The sequence below is a fragment of the Rhinoderma darwinii genome, chromosome 1 (genome assembly GCF_050947455.1).
Source record: "Rhinoderma darwinii isolate aRhiDar2 chromosome 1, aRhiDar2.hap1, whole genome shotgun sequence".
Taxonomy (NCBI): Eukaryota; Metazoa; Chordata; class Amphibia; order Anura; family Rhinodermatidae; genus Rhinoderma; species Rhinoderma darwinii.
In genome coordinates this window covers 551,345,695-551,363,250 of record NC_134687.1, presented here as the reverse complement: position 1 = coordinate 551,363,250, position 17,556 = coordinate 551,345,695, and the positions used below count along the sequence as shown (strand labels likewise).

The following is a 17,556-nucleotide window of genomic DNA, read 5'->3' as shown; positions in this document are numbered from 1 at the left end:
AAGTTGATTTGGAGCGTGTAACTGGCCTGGAGGAGGCTGAACTCTTAATGGTTGGTAGGGGATCAAATACTTATTTCTCTGTGCACAATGCAAATAAATATATATAATTTTGACTATGTGATTTTCATATATATATATATAAATAAATCTCACTGGTAAAATTGACCTAGCCTAAAAATTCTAGACTGTTCATGTCTTTGACAGTGGGCAAACTTACAAAATCAGCAAGGGTTCAAATACTTATTTCCTTCACTAATATATATATATATATATATATATATATATATATGAGTAAAGAAACGAAACGAAACGAAACGCGTAGGGCTAGTATTTGGTAGCTTTACCGACAATGTGTGCTCCAAAAGCACTGAGCACTGGAGCTATTCATTCTGCACTTGGTGCAGGTGATCAGGCTTGTATTGTATACAGAAATAGCCCAGCGCTGACGCTTACCGTCCCTACTTGGATCAATTATATTGAAAAGCAAAATACCTAATATTATATATAAGAGTAGAGTATATATATATATAAGAGTAGAGTATATATATATATATATATATATATACACACACATATATACATACACACACACACACACACTAACAAAGAAATACATATAAATATATACAAGTTATATATAAAAAATAACAGGCACGTTAGATATATAACACATAAGTAAACCTTTTTATTTTGGAGTACACACCACGTTGTCTACCAGATTACTTCAATTAATAAGTGTCAATGTAAAGTGCGAAAGCACTAGACAAATGATTATTGGTACATTGGTATCATCATTCAGCTCAAGTTGATATACTGAACGAATCAAACATCAACGGTTACGCGGTAACTGGAAACAAATATATCCCTAATGGGTAAAATACTCAGTGAGAAATGAATTATTATGGGTTACATCAGGAGTAGCTAGGCTTTCCTTTACCTTGGGCAAAAATTCTGTTCACTATACCAGCTACTGTATCTAAACACTTTGGTTTTGTGAGCTCTTACATGCTCTTGGCCAAAGTCACTCAATTTTCTAGACCCATAAATTACAGATTTAAACCTGCAGATCTCCCATTAAGGGTTCTAAAGGAGAAAAAAATAAAAAATAAATAACAGATCCATGTGTGACGTGTAATCGTGGCTGCGTTGGTTGTCACCCAGCTCTCCCACAAAGAGGTTTCTATATACAGGCAAATATAATTTAACAACTTGACAGAATAGGGCAACTCGGATGTACGTTTACTGCTGTTAATGTTTTTATTTTACTGGAAACGCTGTTGAGGCTCTGTCCACACTGACGGTGGAGACTCCATCAGCAGTTATGTCAGATTTGATGGAAAGAATAGTGCAGCATGCAAAGCTATTCTTGCCGTAAAAATGGCAGAAAGCATGTTGGTACCCTGACAGAAACAAAAGGAGTCCATTGGCACTGTTTGGATCCGTCACGAACGGAAACTATGATGCATATGTGAACAGAGCCCGACTGTGATCCTTTATTTGCCACATATAATTCATACTCTTAGGCTATGTGAACATTTGTGTTGTGGTTTCCATTATGAACAGAACACACAACGCTCTGTTATACAACGGATCTGGCAAACACCATTAACTTATAATGGGGTCCATTGGGTTTCAGCGCGGTGTCCGTCTGCATGCAGCGCTAATTTTTTCCATCAAATATGACGGAATCTGCAACAGAGGCTTTGAATAGAGCATCTGATGCAGATTTGAACAGAGCCTTAATGGCCTTTTACATGGGACGATCATGTAAAATTTCTTAATTCGACTAAAAGTTTGCAATTATTGGCTAGTGTAAACATGTGCAGCAATTGCAAGATCAGCGAGAAATTTCGTGTTGTCCGTTGATTAAATCTCTTACGATGAACCTAAGGCTGGATTCACACGAGCATGTTCGGTCCGTAAAGGACGGAACGTATTTGGGCCGCAAGTACCAGACCGAACACACTGCAGGGAGCCGGGCTCCTAGTATCATAGTTATGTACGACGCTAGGAGTCCCTGCCTCTCCGTGGAACTACTGTCCTGTACTGTAATCATGTTTTCAGTACGGTACAGTTGTTCCACGGAGAGGCAGGGACTCCTAGTGTCGTACATAACTATGATGCTAGGAGCCCGACTCCCTGCAATGTGTTCGGTCCGGGACTTGCTGCCGAAATACGTTCCGTCCTTTACGGATCGAACATGCTCGTGTGAATCCTGCCTAAAACGTATTGTTTTTCAGCATTAGATCTCCTCGTGTAGACAGGCATCGGCTTGTCTTTAGCAGACAAGACAAGAGGTGTGGAAATATTGACTGAGGCATGCAGAATGCTCAAGAGCAAAGACACGTGATTTCATAAACACAGTTATTATTACATATAAATACATGTCTTTCGAACGCTAGCTATATCGACGATCATCGCATGTTTTTCCAAATTTAGGGTGTGTTCACATCAGCGTTACCCTTCCATTGATGGGTTCCGCTAGACCTTTCTGTTGGAGGAACCCATCAACAGAAAGGCAAAAGGAAACCATAGCTTCCGTTTGCATTACCATTGATTTCAATGGTAATGCTTTCCATTTCGTAAGGTTTCCGCTTTTATGATGGAAACAATAGCGCAGTCGACTACGCTATAGTTTCAGTAAAAAAAACAAAAATCAAGGAAACCTTACGAAACGGAAACAAACAGAAATCATTAGCAACGGAAGCATTACCAACTGAAATCAATGGTAATGCAAATAGAAGCTATGGTTTCCATTTGCCTTTCCGTTGATGGGTTCTTCCGACGGAAAGGTCTAGCAGAACCCATCAATGGAAGGGTGAGGCTGATGTGAACAGGCCCTTATCTTCACTTGTAAAAGGACCCTTTGTCAAACATGTAAATATTTACAACAATAAAACACTTACAACTTATTAGGCAAAGCCAAATATTTACAGGATAATCACCATTTAATTTCCATAGATAAATATAATGCTACTGCTAGCAGTCAGAAGTACACACTGTTGTTTAGGTTGCAAAGTAACTATAGTCTAAAAGGAAGCCCTAGGGGAGAAGGCAGCAATATCTTGCAAAAACAGTAGGCAGACGAGAGGGGCTGCTTGCACCGTGGCTATTGGTCGCTTCAGTAACAGGCCAAAACTTCAGTTGTCTCACAATTGTAAAATATTAAAGGGTTGTTCCCAATATTACAAATGATGGCATAATGCTGGGATACCACCACTAGTTTGATTGGTGGGTATCCGACTGCCAGGACTCCCACCAATCCTTCAAAGTTTTTCCCTGCACAGCCCCATTCACTTGAATGGAGCTAGGTAGAAGTTCCTGCACGCGGATGGCCAGAAGCACTGCTGTGCAAGGAGAAAAGCCGAAGGGGCTTCTGCCCTTTCCTTCCCAAAAATGGTGGGGGTTCCCACAGGCCCACAATGATCTTAATTAATGTTTTGGCATATCTTAGCAAAACACCATAAAATTATATGATACAAATACTCATTTAAAGCAGATTTGGACATATCCCACAAGACAGGCAAATAATGTACTTAGAAAACTGCTACCAGCACCCCATGTCTTCCAACCATTTTAAAGAGGGCCAACTGTTTATTCCCATTAAGCCACGCCTCTAACCCTGCCCAATCCTCATCCATACACACCCAGTTTGGCCCACACAGTATCATGCTCCCATAGAGCCCCCACACATATAACGCCCCCATAGCTGACCCCCACACACAGTATACTGCCACCCCCATGTCTGCCCCACGCAGTAAACTGCCACCCCCATAGCTGCCCCCACGCAGTAAACTGCCACCCCCATGGTTGCCCCCACACAGTATACTGGAACTCCCACGCAGTGTACTGCCACCCCCATAGTATAATGCCACCCCCATAGCTACCCCCACACATTATAATGCCACCCATAGCTGTCCCCACACAGTATAAGGTGTCCATATCTGACCCCTACACCTAGTATGCCTTCAGAGTTCCTAATAAAATAAAATGAAGTCTCACCGATCCCCATGACGAGTGGAGGAGAACCCTCTGCTCCTCCAGTCTATGCTATGAGCGGCTCGGCGCAGACAGACGCAATGACATCAATGCATATGTCTGCAATAAGCCGCTCACAGCTGCCTTTGCGAAGTTAGTGGTGGAGCAGGGAGCCGAAAGTTCCCCGCTTCACCATTAGATTCAACTTCATCTGCGTCCTGAGGACGCAGATGCAGTTGCCGCCGGGACATACCATCAGGCGCCTGGGACATCAGAACACCGCCCAGAATTCAGGATTGTCCCACTGGATCCGAGACTGTTGGGAGGTATGGCTTACCATTGAAACCTATAAATGTTATTATGGCCTGACCGTTGCTAGTCAAATAGTAAAAAATATCCTTAACAGCAGTTAGATAGTTTATAAAAATGTTGTTGTTAAATGCTTAAAATCTTAAAGTGAATGTATAATATTTGAGAATTACATTATTACTTTATATATCATATATTCATATTAGTTTACACATACCAAGTCCCTCTCATCACATGTAGACTATACATGGCAAACATTGAAGCTACTACATACGGATGTATACCAGCAACTCAATAATAAAACATTTTGCATTAAGCTCCCCTAGTGGTGGCTGCAGGCAGACACAATTTTATCATACAACTATATGCAGGAGATTTGGAGCTCTGTATCAGAAAAACAGAGTTTCGACTGCTATAATATGACAGACTTCAATGAGCAATAGAACAAACTAAGGCCCCACACATTTCTGACAAATCTGAGGACGGGCCGATAATCAGGACATTTTTTTGTTGAAATACACTTACCATGACTTTATGTGGATAATCATGTAAATCGTGTGACTTCATCTGATGAATAGAAAACAGAATGATCAGGTATTCTATTATCCATTGCTTTATTATGTAAGAGTAATGTAAATAATTCGGTGTACTGACTGGTCTACATAAACATAGCCTTAAGTCGCTTTAATGAATTAAAATAAAGTGAATTGTGGGAGAAAAATGTATGCAGCAATATTTAAGCTGGCCCTACACATTAGGCATATGTCGGCCGAACGCACAGGATTCAGGGGACGGGCCAACCATCTAATGTGTATGGCAGCCTCCCAACACACCCCCTGACGTCAGATGTCGGGGAGAGAAGGGTCGAGCATGTTCAATTCCTTCTCCCTATAGAAAACACTTGCACGCTCGGTTAGGCCGAGTGTGAATGTGTGAAGGACTATGTGAAGGACTATGGGCGAGTCCGTAAAAAAAGCTGTCGGCCAAACGAGTGTTTGGCCGACACTTATCTAAAGTGTGTGGCCGGCTATAGTCCATCAACTTCGAAAGCTGTATGAAAACACGTGGTAATTTTCTCTCTGTTATTGGCAAGGCAAACGTCCAAAAGGACAATGTAAAATTATCTTACGCTAGAGTTAGAAGCACTAAATTGTTAAAGGGGACAACGGTATGGATCAGAGTTTGAGAATACATAGCTATATGTTTTGGTTTTTTTTCAAATAAAAGACAAAACTCCCTATACTGTCAAATGGGATGAAAACATATGCATCTTTTTGCCCAGACACTTTCACACATCATTGTTTCAAAAATAAATATTTTTTTTTAAAAAACCAGCATACATCGGCAAAATATAAGTAAGGCCCTGTTCACATCATGTTTTTTGTTTACGTTTATCGTGTACGCCAGGAAAGCTCCCGGTGTGCACACAAAATGTGTCCTTAGGGCTCCAATGTCAGAGAAGGCCAAAAGAGCGTCCTTCTGCCATTTGTCTGGTCGGTATAAATCAGAATACCCAAAAAAAAAAAAAAAGCCATGGTAGACTACGCTATTCAATTCCGCAAAGTTTATTATAACATGGTAGCACATGAGTGATAGATGCCACTGTATGACATCCATTAAACAGGTACGTCATGCGCTTTTTATGATGGATCCGTTATATGGTTTCCATAATAGCCTATGGGAGAGGGATGTATGTGACGCATGCATAAAAGTAGCTTCCATCAAAGCCAATGTTTAAAGATGTGATTGGCGCTGTAATGTAGATTACAGCTGTGTTATTTATTTAGAAAAACGATCATTTTTGACGGAGTTATGACCTATAGCTTTATGCTAATGATTTTCTTAATGGACAACTGGGCGTGTTTTACTTTTTGGCCAAGTGGGCGTCAATCAGTGACCAATCAGCATCATACACTTCTCCCCATTAATTTACACTGCAAATAGCGATATAGATATATCGCTATGTGCAGTCACATAAAAACACTATAAAGCTACTCATGCGTCATGACAATGAATATACATTACCTCCAGCCAGGACGTGATGTGTATTCAGAATCCTGGCACTTCACTAACAGAATCCCGACACTACAGCACAGCAAGCGTAATCTCGTTTGAAATGACAGTTTACAGCGTAATCTCGTGAGATTATGCTTGCTGTGCTGTGCTGTAGTGTCAGGATTCTGTTAGCGAAGTGTCAGGATTCTGAATACACATCACGTCCTGGCTGGAGGTAATGTATATTCATTGTCATGACACTGCAGTAATGTTATAGTGTGTTTAGGTGGCTGCACATAGCGATATATCTATATCGCTATCTGCAGTGTAAATAAATGGGGAGATGTGTATGACGCCGATTGGTCATTGATTGGTCAGCGTCATACACTTCTCTCCACAACGCCCACTTGGCCAAAAAGTAAAATACGCCCAGTTGTTCATTAAGAAACTCATTAGCATAAAGCTAATATAGGTCATAATGCAGTCAAAAATGATCGTTTTTCTAAATAAAAAACACTGCTGTTATCTACATTACAGCGCCGATCACATCATGTACAAGATAGGCCACTTATAATGTGGTGACAGAGCTTCTTTAACGTAAACGTAGGGAGCTTTTACGTCATACGTAGGCTAAGAAACGTGACGTAATCCTCAAATTTTTTGTTTGGTACACAGTTGTGCTTTTGACTAAGGCTCTGTTCACATCTGCGCCATTATTTCCCTATTTTTGTTCTAGCAAAGCAGATGTGAACTCCATATAATCCAAAATCACAATCCATTGTTAGTAATTTAGGATCAGTTCTGTGGTATACATTGATGTGGATTGTGATTTTTGATCCATATCAACGCTACTGGCAACAACACTAGCTGTCAAGAGATGAAAGTCGAAACAAGGATTAGCGCAGTGTTTTACATGGTTACTGCATCAAGTTTTCAAAGAAGGTGGAAAACGTTCCAAAGTGTGTGAGAAAAAAATAAAATAAAAAAAAGGAAAAACTGAGTAATTGAGGAAAAAAAATATTAAAACCTACCTCATGTTCAATATATTCTCGTCTCTTCCGGGCATTCTCATGACGCCAGAGTTTCAAAGAAACAAGGCCACTAATTAAATAAACTAACATGGTGGCAAACAGAAAAATTATGGCTGCCGTCTGCCCCCCTTCCACTCGGCAGAATGTGGAATATAGTGGATTGTTGAAGAATGAATAGTAGCACAGTCCTCCTCTGTTAGTGTCATTCACATACACAATGGCTCCCGCCATATAAAGAACAAACAAGCAGATATTCATTCCAAACTCTGTTAAAGGCCACCAGTTAGAATCCAGGAGAATTGTCCTGTAGTACATGGACATCCCGAGCACCAGGAGGATTATAGTAACCAGCCATGCCAAGCCTGCTACCACAAGTATAAAGGGAGTCTTGGGACCACCATAGTAGTATCCCCCCTGTAAGCTAGCAGTATAGGAATATGGTTGTGAGTAACCAAACATATTGTACCATTCATTATCTTTGTGGATATAAGCAGTTACACAGGCAAAAACACCAGCTCCAAGTAAGAGTTCCACAACGCCCAGAATCCTCAGCAATCCTGCCCATGACTTCATGTAAGAGTACCGCAAGTTGTACTCTTCTACCATCTCACTATATGTTTTCACAGTATGTGTCTGGCGACTCAGAGAGGAGTATGGATCACCAGCAATCATGGCATCAGCTTCTTTCCTTGAGTTGTAGCTACCATCAGGATCCCCGTATGGGTCTCGTAATGAACTTCCAGCTAACTTTGCGTTGACAACGGAGCTTCCTCCATGAGGTACAGAAGCAGGGAGGGACGGTGAGTGAGGCGGTGAACACTGCTCTCCCCCAGAAATGTAGTTAAGATCGGATATTGGTTCTTCCCATGCCGTCTCTTTTTTACTCTTGAAGATTTTTTTCCAGGAATCTGGAATAAAACGTCTTACAGGTCTAAGTTGAAGTGAAGTCACTGCTTCTTCACTGTCACTTGGATAAAACTCAGGCCCAAATGGAGGACTAAGAGGCAATGGAGGAGGTGGCAATGGGTCTGCACTCAAAGCCAGCTCACAGTTTTGCAACGTCGGTAGATTACTTCTTTGATCGTACGACTCTACCGGCACTTGATCATATTGTGCAGCTCGGCCATTTGGAGCCCTGTGTTTGGATCTTGGTACTGAAGATGATCCTCCTCCAGACATTTGTGTATGCTTGAAAAACAGAAAACAACATTATGAAAATGAACTAAATTTATAAAAAACATAAAACTACAAATCCAAAGCATAATACTGAAAGTCATATAGCATAGCATGTAAGGCCCTGACGCTGCTTGGCATCAGAATCTTGTATGATCTGTGCGGGAAACAGAGGGAAGGAGAACGGTGAGGTGAGTATGCTTTCATTTTATAGGCGAAGAGAAGGGGCGAATGGATGGGCATGCCAATGGTCGTTGCACCACAATTGTGACACAAGGCCGGTTGAAAGATGGGTCACATTTCTTGAGAGACGTTCACTGATCAGTAAATGTGACGAAACTTACTCCAACTCGCTTTCTATTAAGACTGGCGTATGAAATGCCAGACTTAAATTCTCCCCTATGTGTTTCAATTTACTATTGTCAAGATTTCTGTTTGCTGTCAGGGACCACACACATTTTTTTCTTACATCCAGAGGCTGCAAGCTCATAAAGACCAAGTCCTGCTCTCATCTGAAAAGCGGAGAAAGTTGGCAATCCTCTGTGAACTAAATGCAAACGTATCCACTTCTCCACAGGATAAGCAGCAGGCAAAATTGTCCAGATACCAGGGCCCACTGGGCATATTTACCAAGCTTAGAATGGGGTAAACAAAAATTGTACTAATACACACATATATATATATATATATATATACTGTCCCTCCTCCACTACAGATGTACATAATTGTTAGTAATGACCTATTAATGTTTTTAATATTTTTACCACGGTTATATACACTATGCTCTTGTGTTATCTATGTTGTATATGTACTCCTATGATTGTATGCATGGTTTCACTTTAATGTTTTAATTATTATTAACGATGTAACTATCTCACATGTCTTAAATACTTGGTTCACATGTATCACTTTCCTTGAAAACAGTTCCACGGTGGAACTGAAACGTCGCTTGGCTCTAAACATCACCAAATATAACCAGATTTTTACTGGACCTTGCTGCAATCTTTTTTTCTTGTATGGTATGTTGAGCTGTGGATTAAGCTCTAGTTGCCTTGCACGCACCACTTAAAGAGACTCTGTCACCACATTATGATCGGCGCTATAATGTAGGTGACAGTAGTGCTTTTGATTTAGCAAAACGATCTATTTTTACCACGTTTAGACCAAGTGGGCGTTGTACAGAGGAGTGTATGACGCTGACCAATCAGTGACCAATCAGCATCATGCACTTCTCTCCATTCATTTACTCCGCGCATAGTGACACTGCGTTGTTCACTATGTGCTGTGTTAGGGTATGTTCACACGCTTAACAAAAAACTTCTGAAAACACGGAGCTGTTTTCAGAGAAATCAGCCTCTGATTTTCAGGCGTTTTTGAAGCTGAAAATGAAGCATTTGGAGCTTCTTTGGAGGCGTGTTTCATAGTGTTCAATGGAAAATCAGCTCCAAAAAAACGCCATGCTACTTCTTTTTACGATCCGTTTTTTGAAACAGAGGCGTAAAAAGACGCCCTGTATGAACTAAATGCTGTTTTTCCCATTGATTTCAATGGGCAGATGTTTGTAGGCGTTCAGCTTCCATTTTTTTCAGGCGTTTTTAGAGACGTAAACGCCCCGAAATACGTCTAAAAACACTGCGTGTGAACATACCCTTATACTGACATATTAACGTTACTGAAGTGTTTAGACAGTGAATAGACATTCCTTCCAGACAGGACGTCTATTCACAACCCCGACACTTACAGCAGAGCAAGCGTAATCTCGCGAGCTCACGCTGTAAATGACAGGTTACAGCGAGATTACGCTTGCTCTGCTGTAAGTACCAAACAAATGTTACCGAAGTGCCGGAATTGTGAATAGACATCCCGTCCTGGCTGGAAGGAATGTCTAGTCACTGTCTAAACACTTCAGTAACGTTAATGTGTCAGTATAAAACAGCAAATAGCAAACGGCGCAGTGTCACTATGCGCGGAGTAAATGAATGGAGAGAATTGCATGACGCTGATTGGTCAGCGTCATACACTCTGTACAACGCCCACTTGGTCTAAAGTAAAAACACGCCAACTTGGGCATCAAGAAACTAATTAGCATAAAGCTAAAATCGCTCCTAACGTGAAAATAGGTCGTTTTTCTAAATAAAAAGCACTGCTGTCACCTACATTATAGCGCCCATCTCCTTATGTAGGAGATAGGGCACTTATAATGTGGTGACAGAGCCTCTTTAACTACACGAGTGCTGCTTCATGTAAATATTTTTGGGATATATATATATATATATATATATATATATATACGCGACACTAAAAATACAGCTGTGTGAATACAGAGCCCATGTAAAGCATGGCACTGCATGAAAAAAATGGCTGTTAGCTACGGAAGGTACAACATGACAGACGTCTTCGTGAATACATTGCACGCTACAATAAAATAACACTGGCAGCAGTATAAATAAATATGTAGCATTATCTCTAATAAATATTAGGCTTTTAAAAGTAAAATTAAGTATTCTAATTGTAATATCCAGCAAAAAGCAATAACACACTTCATACTAGGGCTAATATTTGGCCATATCACTGTGGCGTCTATGGCCATGATGATGTGGAACTGTATAATATACTGGAAGATTGAACAGCACATGTTTTCATTACATACAATCAGGGCAGCACTGCTGGTACTGCCGTCTGGGGCCCGGACACCTAGTTGAAAAAAGAAAAAGGCCCTCCCTAATTGGCAGCACCCCCCTCCCCCCCCCCAATATAAATGACAGATAGGAGATAGTAGAGCTGGGCAATTGTGACCTAAATCACGATTAATTGAACATGTAACCTCGATTACGATTAATGAATGATTTAGACCACACCCCCTTTATGTACCACGCCCCCTATTTGCATGCTATGCCATTGAATTCATATTTATCCCCCGAGCCGGATGTATACAATATACCCCCTGAGCCTGCTGTATACTACTAGTATACAGAAGGTTTAGAGCCAGGGGGTACACATACAGAATATATATTAGTATAAAGCAGGCAGGCTCAGGAGGTATATATTATATACAGTAGTATACCATTCCACTAACACTTGGCTGAGACCTCTCAAAGCCAGGTTCTTCCAGACTAGTGTGAACATACTCTTCGAGGATATTATAATCAGTTTATTTTCAGCATCAAGAAAAGTATGTGAACATTGAAGAGTAGCAACTTACATACAGCTCCTGTCGCCAGAGGTAGTCAAGCAGTGCTCGGTGAGCAACATCAGCTGCCTCTTTGCTGTCGTCGCCGCTCATCCCCCCGGATGGTCCCCATGCTTTCTGCTTTATTTTGTAAACAAAGCAGAAAGCATGGGGACCGTGCAGGGGGGGGGGGGGGGGTGAGCTGTGACGGTAGCAGAGAGGAAGATGGCGGAACAAAGCTGAAAGCATGGGAACTGTCCAGGGGGATGAGAAACGGTGGCTGACAAAAACAAAGTGTTAGCGTAGTAGCTGTAAATAGTACAGCGACGGCACTTTGCGGTGCACTGCTCGTGTGGGGGACCACTCTTGGCTCAGGCAGGGCCCACCGGGTGATTTGGTGGGTCTGCTTGTGCCTGTATATGTGCCTCAGAAGACAGCCTGTAGCTGCTGTAACGGACTGCAGTTACAGGCAGCCATACCTTCGGCGGCGTTCTGGAGGAGTAGCGTTGATGCCGTCACATTAAGCCTGCTCTGCCATTGGCTATACCAAATGTCAATAACTGTATGCTATCCAATCAGAATCGCTGATAGGTTAATCACATATCAGCGATTCTAATGGGATAGCGTACAGTAAGGCCTCATGCCCCCTTTTTTCCTATAGGGTGCTATCTGTTTTTTCACTGATAGCACCCTGACCCATTCATTTCAATGGGCCAATGACACTTCCGTTATTTTCACGGATCCGTTGTTCCGTTAAAAGTAGAGCATGTCCTATTTTTGTCAGTAATTCCGTGTCCGTGAGGCCCATAGAAGTCAATGGGTCCGTGAAAAAAACGGACGGCGTACGGAAGGCTTCCGTGTGCGAAAGTTTTTGACGGATTCGTTGCCCTAGCACGGAAGAGAAACGGAAGCACAACGTCTGTTTAAAACGGAAACACGGAATGGACAAGAGTACACAGTGATACAAAAACGGACACACAGATCCGTGAAAAACGGCAATGGAAGTGTGCATGAGGCCTTACTGACAGCAGTGGCTGGGCTGCATGTAATAACTGAACAAAAGAAACGAAATGTGCAAGATGACGTCGGTTATCTGCGCTGAATTTCGGTTTTGGCTATTTTTCGATCAATTGCCCAGCCCTAATAGATAGATAGATGATTATAAATCTTTATATATATCTATCTATATTGTGTTGTTTTTTTTGTGTTATACAAATAAAGATTATTATTATTTCTATTTACCCATCTATTTAATATCATATATAGATGTACAGTTTTATACTGGGGCTACACGGCGACTTTGGCCGCGACACTGGTCACATGTACAAAGATCACTTTGGAAAATTTGCTCTCCAAAAGCCAGTTTACGTACCATTCATTGTAAGCTCCGCTTGCGCCCAGCATGAAAGAAATACACACACATATAGTATCGCTGAAGTTGCCAAATATGTATTCTGCTGTGTTTACCCAGTGGCCTGCCACAGATGTCAAAAAAACATCACCTATAATTACATATTCACTTTTTTTTTTTTTTAAATGTATTTCCCTTTTCCTTTTTTTTAAAAAAGTAAATCATATCACTTCGTTTTTTACGCAATATGGAAGCCTAAGGCCCTATTCACATGACAGGGATTCCTGGCCGTGTGACCACCGTTCTTTGAACGGCCGTTACACGGCCGCAGTACGAACAATAGGCCCCAAATGGGGCTATTCACCGGGCCATCAAAAAAATGGGACATGCTCTATTTTCGGCCGTTCTCCCAGCCACCCGGCTCCCATAGAAGTCTATGTGGCCGTGTAAAGAACGGATGTCAGTCGGATGTGATCCGAGTGATGTCCAAGCTTTCTGCCGCTCGTTCGCTCTCTTCTCCTCCTCACAGTGCGAAGTGCATGTGAGGAGGAGGAGGAGGGTATTTTTTGCTCCCTGTAGGAGCGGAATCCCCAATCCCCGTTCACAGCGTGGCCAAAGCTGTGGCCGGGGATTCCGCTCCAGGAGAAGTTCCATAAATGGACAGTGACGTCAGGGACTTCTGAAGCGGAATCCCCAGAGCTGTGGCCAGTGTTTCCGTTCCAGGAGAAGTCCCTGACTTCAATGTCCATATATGTGCTATGTAAAAGGGGGCTGTGTGGCACTACCTACAGGGGCGCTGTGTGGCACTACCTACAGAGGACATTGTGTGTCATTATCTAAAGAGGGAAGTGTGTGGCAAAAAATGTACAAATGGAATTCATCCGTTTTTAAAACAGACAGGGAAAAAAACCGGATGCAAAACAGGTAAAAATCGGCCGTTAAAAAACAAACAAAAAAAAAAAAAAACACATGGCCCAGAACGGATGAAAAACGGATGAGAAAAACAGACCAAAGCGGCCATTTTTATCAGCCCGCTATAGTGAAAAAGGAAACAAAGCGCACATAGTGCATGAGCCTGTATTAGGTGAGAACAAAAGTAAAAAAGTGGTCAATTGTGCTGACCTGATGTTGTTATGCTCGGAGCATAACATCCCAAGGTGCGTGTCCAAGTTAGACTTAGGTAGAGACAGTTGCAGCCCAAATTCCGGTTTGAAGATTGGTAAAAATCCACTATGTAGATCCAGGAGATAGGGAGATAAAAAATGGAATACCCGAGGGCGCAGCTGTACTGGAAATGGCTTTTATTTGTACAACAACAACAATGTGTTTCAAGGCCGTACCGGCCTCTTCGTCAGGTTAGGTACAAGTGTTCACTTGTACCTAACCTGACGAAGAGGCCGGTACGGCCTTGAAACACATTGTTGTTGTTGTACAAATAAAAGCAATTTCCAGTACAGCTGCGCCCTCGGATATTCCATTTTTTATCTCCCTATCTCCTGGATTTTTATCAGCCGACACTCGGACCCTGTCGTGTGAATGGAGCCTAATATGCCCTGAGAAAAACAAGACCAAATACATGTAGGTTGGAAGAGTAATAGAAGAACAATTTGCTTTTAAATTGGAGCTCTCCTATTCTCATTGCGGATTGCGCACTGAAAATTACAATATAACTCGTGTGAATGGGGTTTACTTTTTTTTTTTTTTTTTAAAGGATGGAATAGCGTAGTAGACTCTGCTATTCCATCCAGAGAGATCCCCCAAAAAAAAAAAAAAAACTTAGACCGCTCCTCACAACACTATATAGACAGAGATGTCAGGAGCTTCCCAATGCTAGAGTCCCCAGGCAGAGCATCGCAAATCGCTCTGCCCATAGACTTTGGCCCTCGGGAATCTCCTGACATTACTGTCCAAATATGGACATCAGGAACAGCACCGGAGTCCCCAGCAGAGCTCTAGTAGAAGCAACGGGGACTCCAGCTCTGGGAGAGCTACAAACACCACTGCCCTTTTTTTGGACAGGGCCATTATATGCGATATAGTGAGATACATTTTGGCTGAACAAAATCGGTGCATTAACGGTTATTAAAACCAGGACATTAACTGGTCATGTGCCTGACCCATAGTTTCGTTCACTGTAATTGACATCAGTATCAAAATCAGCTAATGCGCATAAGGTGCAAACATAAGCGCAACACTTTCCGTATCCCAACCCTCTGTAATGAGAGGGGCCAACTCCTTGGCTGTATGGGGCCCAGAAATTCTGCATACAATGACAATCGATCTATATACAATAGGAGGAGTCTGCAGCCTGTGACTCCCCAGATCTTGAAGTCCTTCAGTAGACTGCTTGTGGCTATCAGGGTATGCTGGGAGTTGTAGTTTCTGGTAAACCACAGGTTGCAGACTCTTTTTGTGCAATATTTCCATATAAACCCATCATGGCTGCCAGTGGCGTAGCTATAGGGGCCGCAGCGGTCGCAATTGCGACCGGGCCCTAAGCTTGGGGGGGCCACGGGCCCCCGTTGCCACACAGCATGCTTGTTATTAAATAAATCTTCTGTGCCGTGAAGCCGGCACTTCCTGGTTATGGTCACATGGTACACTTAGTGTACCATGTGACCGTGTTAACACGTGACAGGTCTTCTAGCCAGTGCAGTGGAAGAGTCGGTGCGGAGGACTCCAGGTGAGCTGCAGAGTCTGTATCGTAATGTGTTGTGTCATGTCGTCTTGTGTTGTTTTGTAATGTAATGTGTTGTATTGTGGTGGAGAGGGGGGGCCCGTTAAATTCCAGTCCCCCCTCCTCTCTCCACCGCAAACTGCACAATACATTACAAACTGTGAGTCGTGTTTCCCTGGGGGGTCGTGTGAAGACCTTCGGGGGGGGGGGGGGGGGGGGTCACGAGTCACTCCCCGAGGTCCCGGTTCCATTCAATGCTGGAGCAAGGAGCGGACATCTCCTTGCTCCAGGATTCACGGTGCCCTGAGCGGCTCGACGCAGGCAGGCGGGATGTAGCGACATCATCCTGCCTGTCTGCGCCGAGTCACTCGTAGCAGACACCGGAGGAGGCGAAGGAACGGGGATAGGTAAGTAATTATGCTATTTTTTTATTATGCACATATGGGGGCATTATACTGTATGGGAGCTGATATGGAGGGGGCATTATACTGTATGGGGGGTACTATACTGTATGGGGGCTGATATGGGGAGCATTATACGGTATGGGGCTGCTATGGGGGGCATTATACTGTATGGGGCATTATACTGTGTGGGGGCAGCTATGGTAGCATTATACGGTGTGAGGGAATTATACTACGGGGGCTGTTTGGCAAAGCGTCTGGGCATAGGCGCATGCAGGGGTCTGATGATGGTGGTGTTGGGGAGGGATAGGGGAGCCCAAGCTGAACTCTTGCACCCGGGCCCATGAGCCCTGATGGCTGCTCTGCAAAACGTCATTGTAACAATAGATAAAATACAAACAGGTAAATAACATAGTATATTGAATAGAGAACTTACCTGTAGTGATGTGATCGTGGTCAGTAGTTGCAGTCTATTATCATGTCTCCCAGCCCACGTTCAGAGCACTCTCACTATATGGACTGTCTCTCGGTTCTTCTCTCTCTCTCTTTACAAAAGTCACACTTTGTTCTTCATGTAATTCCTGCTCCTCTCCAGCCCCGGGAACGAATTAAGGATTACACATACGTGAACTTTACTCTATAGACAGCACTCTCACCTGTAGGCTGCACTCTCTCCCGGGACAGGCTTCCCCTCTCTCGGTCACATGACTCGCTTCCTCTCCCAAGATGACGTCATGGATGACACCGCCCCCTCTGCAGGTAGCTGGGCTGGACCCTGACTCACCTTCTACACTGGTTGTAGCGCTAGCTGCTTAATAGCGCCCCCTGGTGTCCACACTCGTGCTGACAAACACTAATTACCCACATATATTTTTGGCAAACGACAAAGTGGCAGTGACTAGTTGTGAGCAGCATGTGTCTCTGAAGTTTCCTTGAAGACTCAGGCATAATACATGTCACCTGCCCAGCATTAATTGACAGCATGTATTCAGCAAACCGGTTTGGCATAACGGGCCAGTGGAATGAATCACCTACCTCAAGCAATAAGTATCAGATAATTTGTAACAAAACTTCCTGGCATATTATTATTTTCTTTCAAATAAATAACTGTTCTCTTCCTTATATATAATTGTAATGGGTTACTCCATGAAAGCCTACATTTATTTTTTTACGAGTTCTATCTATAAGACGAAAACTGCAAGGAGCACACCAAGCAAAGCTGATACACTGTGTTATGCCCAGGGCAGGGCTTGAGGGGAAGGTGCATGACACAGAGATTCTCTTTGGTGCTCTTTTGCCCCCTCAGGTTAGCACTAGGCATTTCACTGTATATAACTTTTGCCTAAAGTGTTCCTTTAGGCAAAATTTACAAGATATATGCCAAATGCACAAAATTGTTACACACATGTATGAGAATTTGGTGCAAGTCCTATATATTGGAGGGGGCTCACTGAAGCCTCAAATGCTGTACA

General features: G+C 42.8%; 1 protein-coding gene across 2 annotated transcripts in view; it reads right to left on the bottom strand.

The window, feature by feature from the left end:
- The window catches only part of MARVELD2 (MARVEL domain containing 2), a 42,690-nt gene extending 25,886 nt beyond the window's left edge, over positions 1 to 16,804 (bottom strand). Inside the window, exons 1-3 of one of the 2 annotated variants that reach the window (XM_075837951.1) lie at positions 16,741 to 16,804; positions 7,314 to 8,501; positions 4,813 to 4,854 (exon numbers count right to left, since the gene is read on the bottom strand). In XM_075837951.1, coding sequence (XP_075694066.1) covers positions 4,813 to 4,854; positions 7,314 to 8,492 — 1,221 coding nt within the window. In that variant the 5' untranslated portion in view covers positions 8,493 to 8,501; positions 16,741 to 16,804. Of the gene's footprint in view, positions 1 to 4,812; positions 4,855 to 7,313; positions 8,502 to 16,520 lie in introns of both variants that reach the window. The other variant, XM_075837941.1, reaches the window with a different exon arrangement.
- Positions 16,805 to 17,556: the final 752 nt, after the last annotated feature.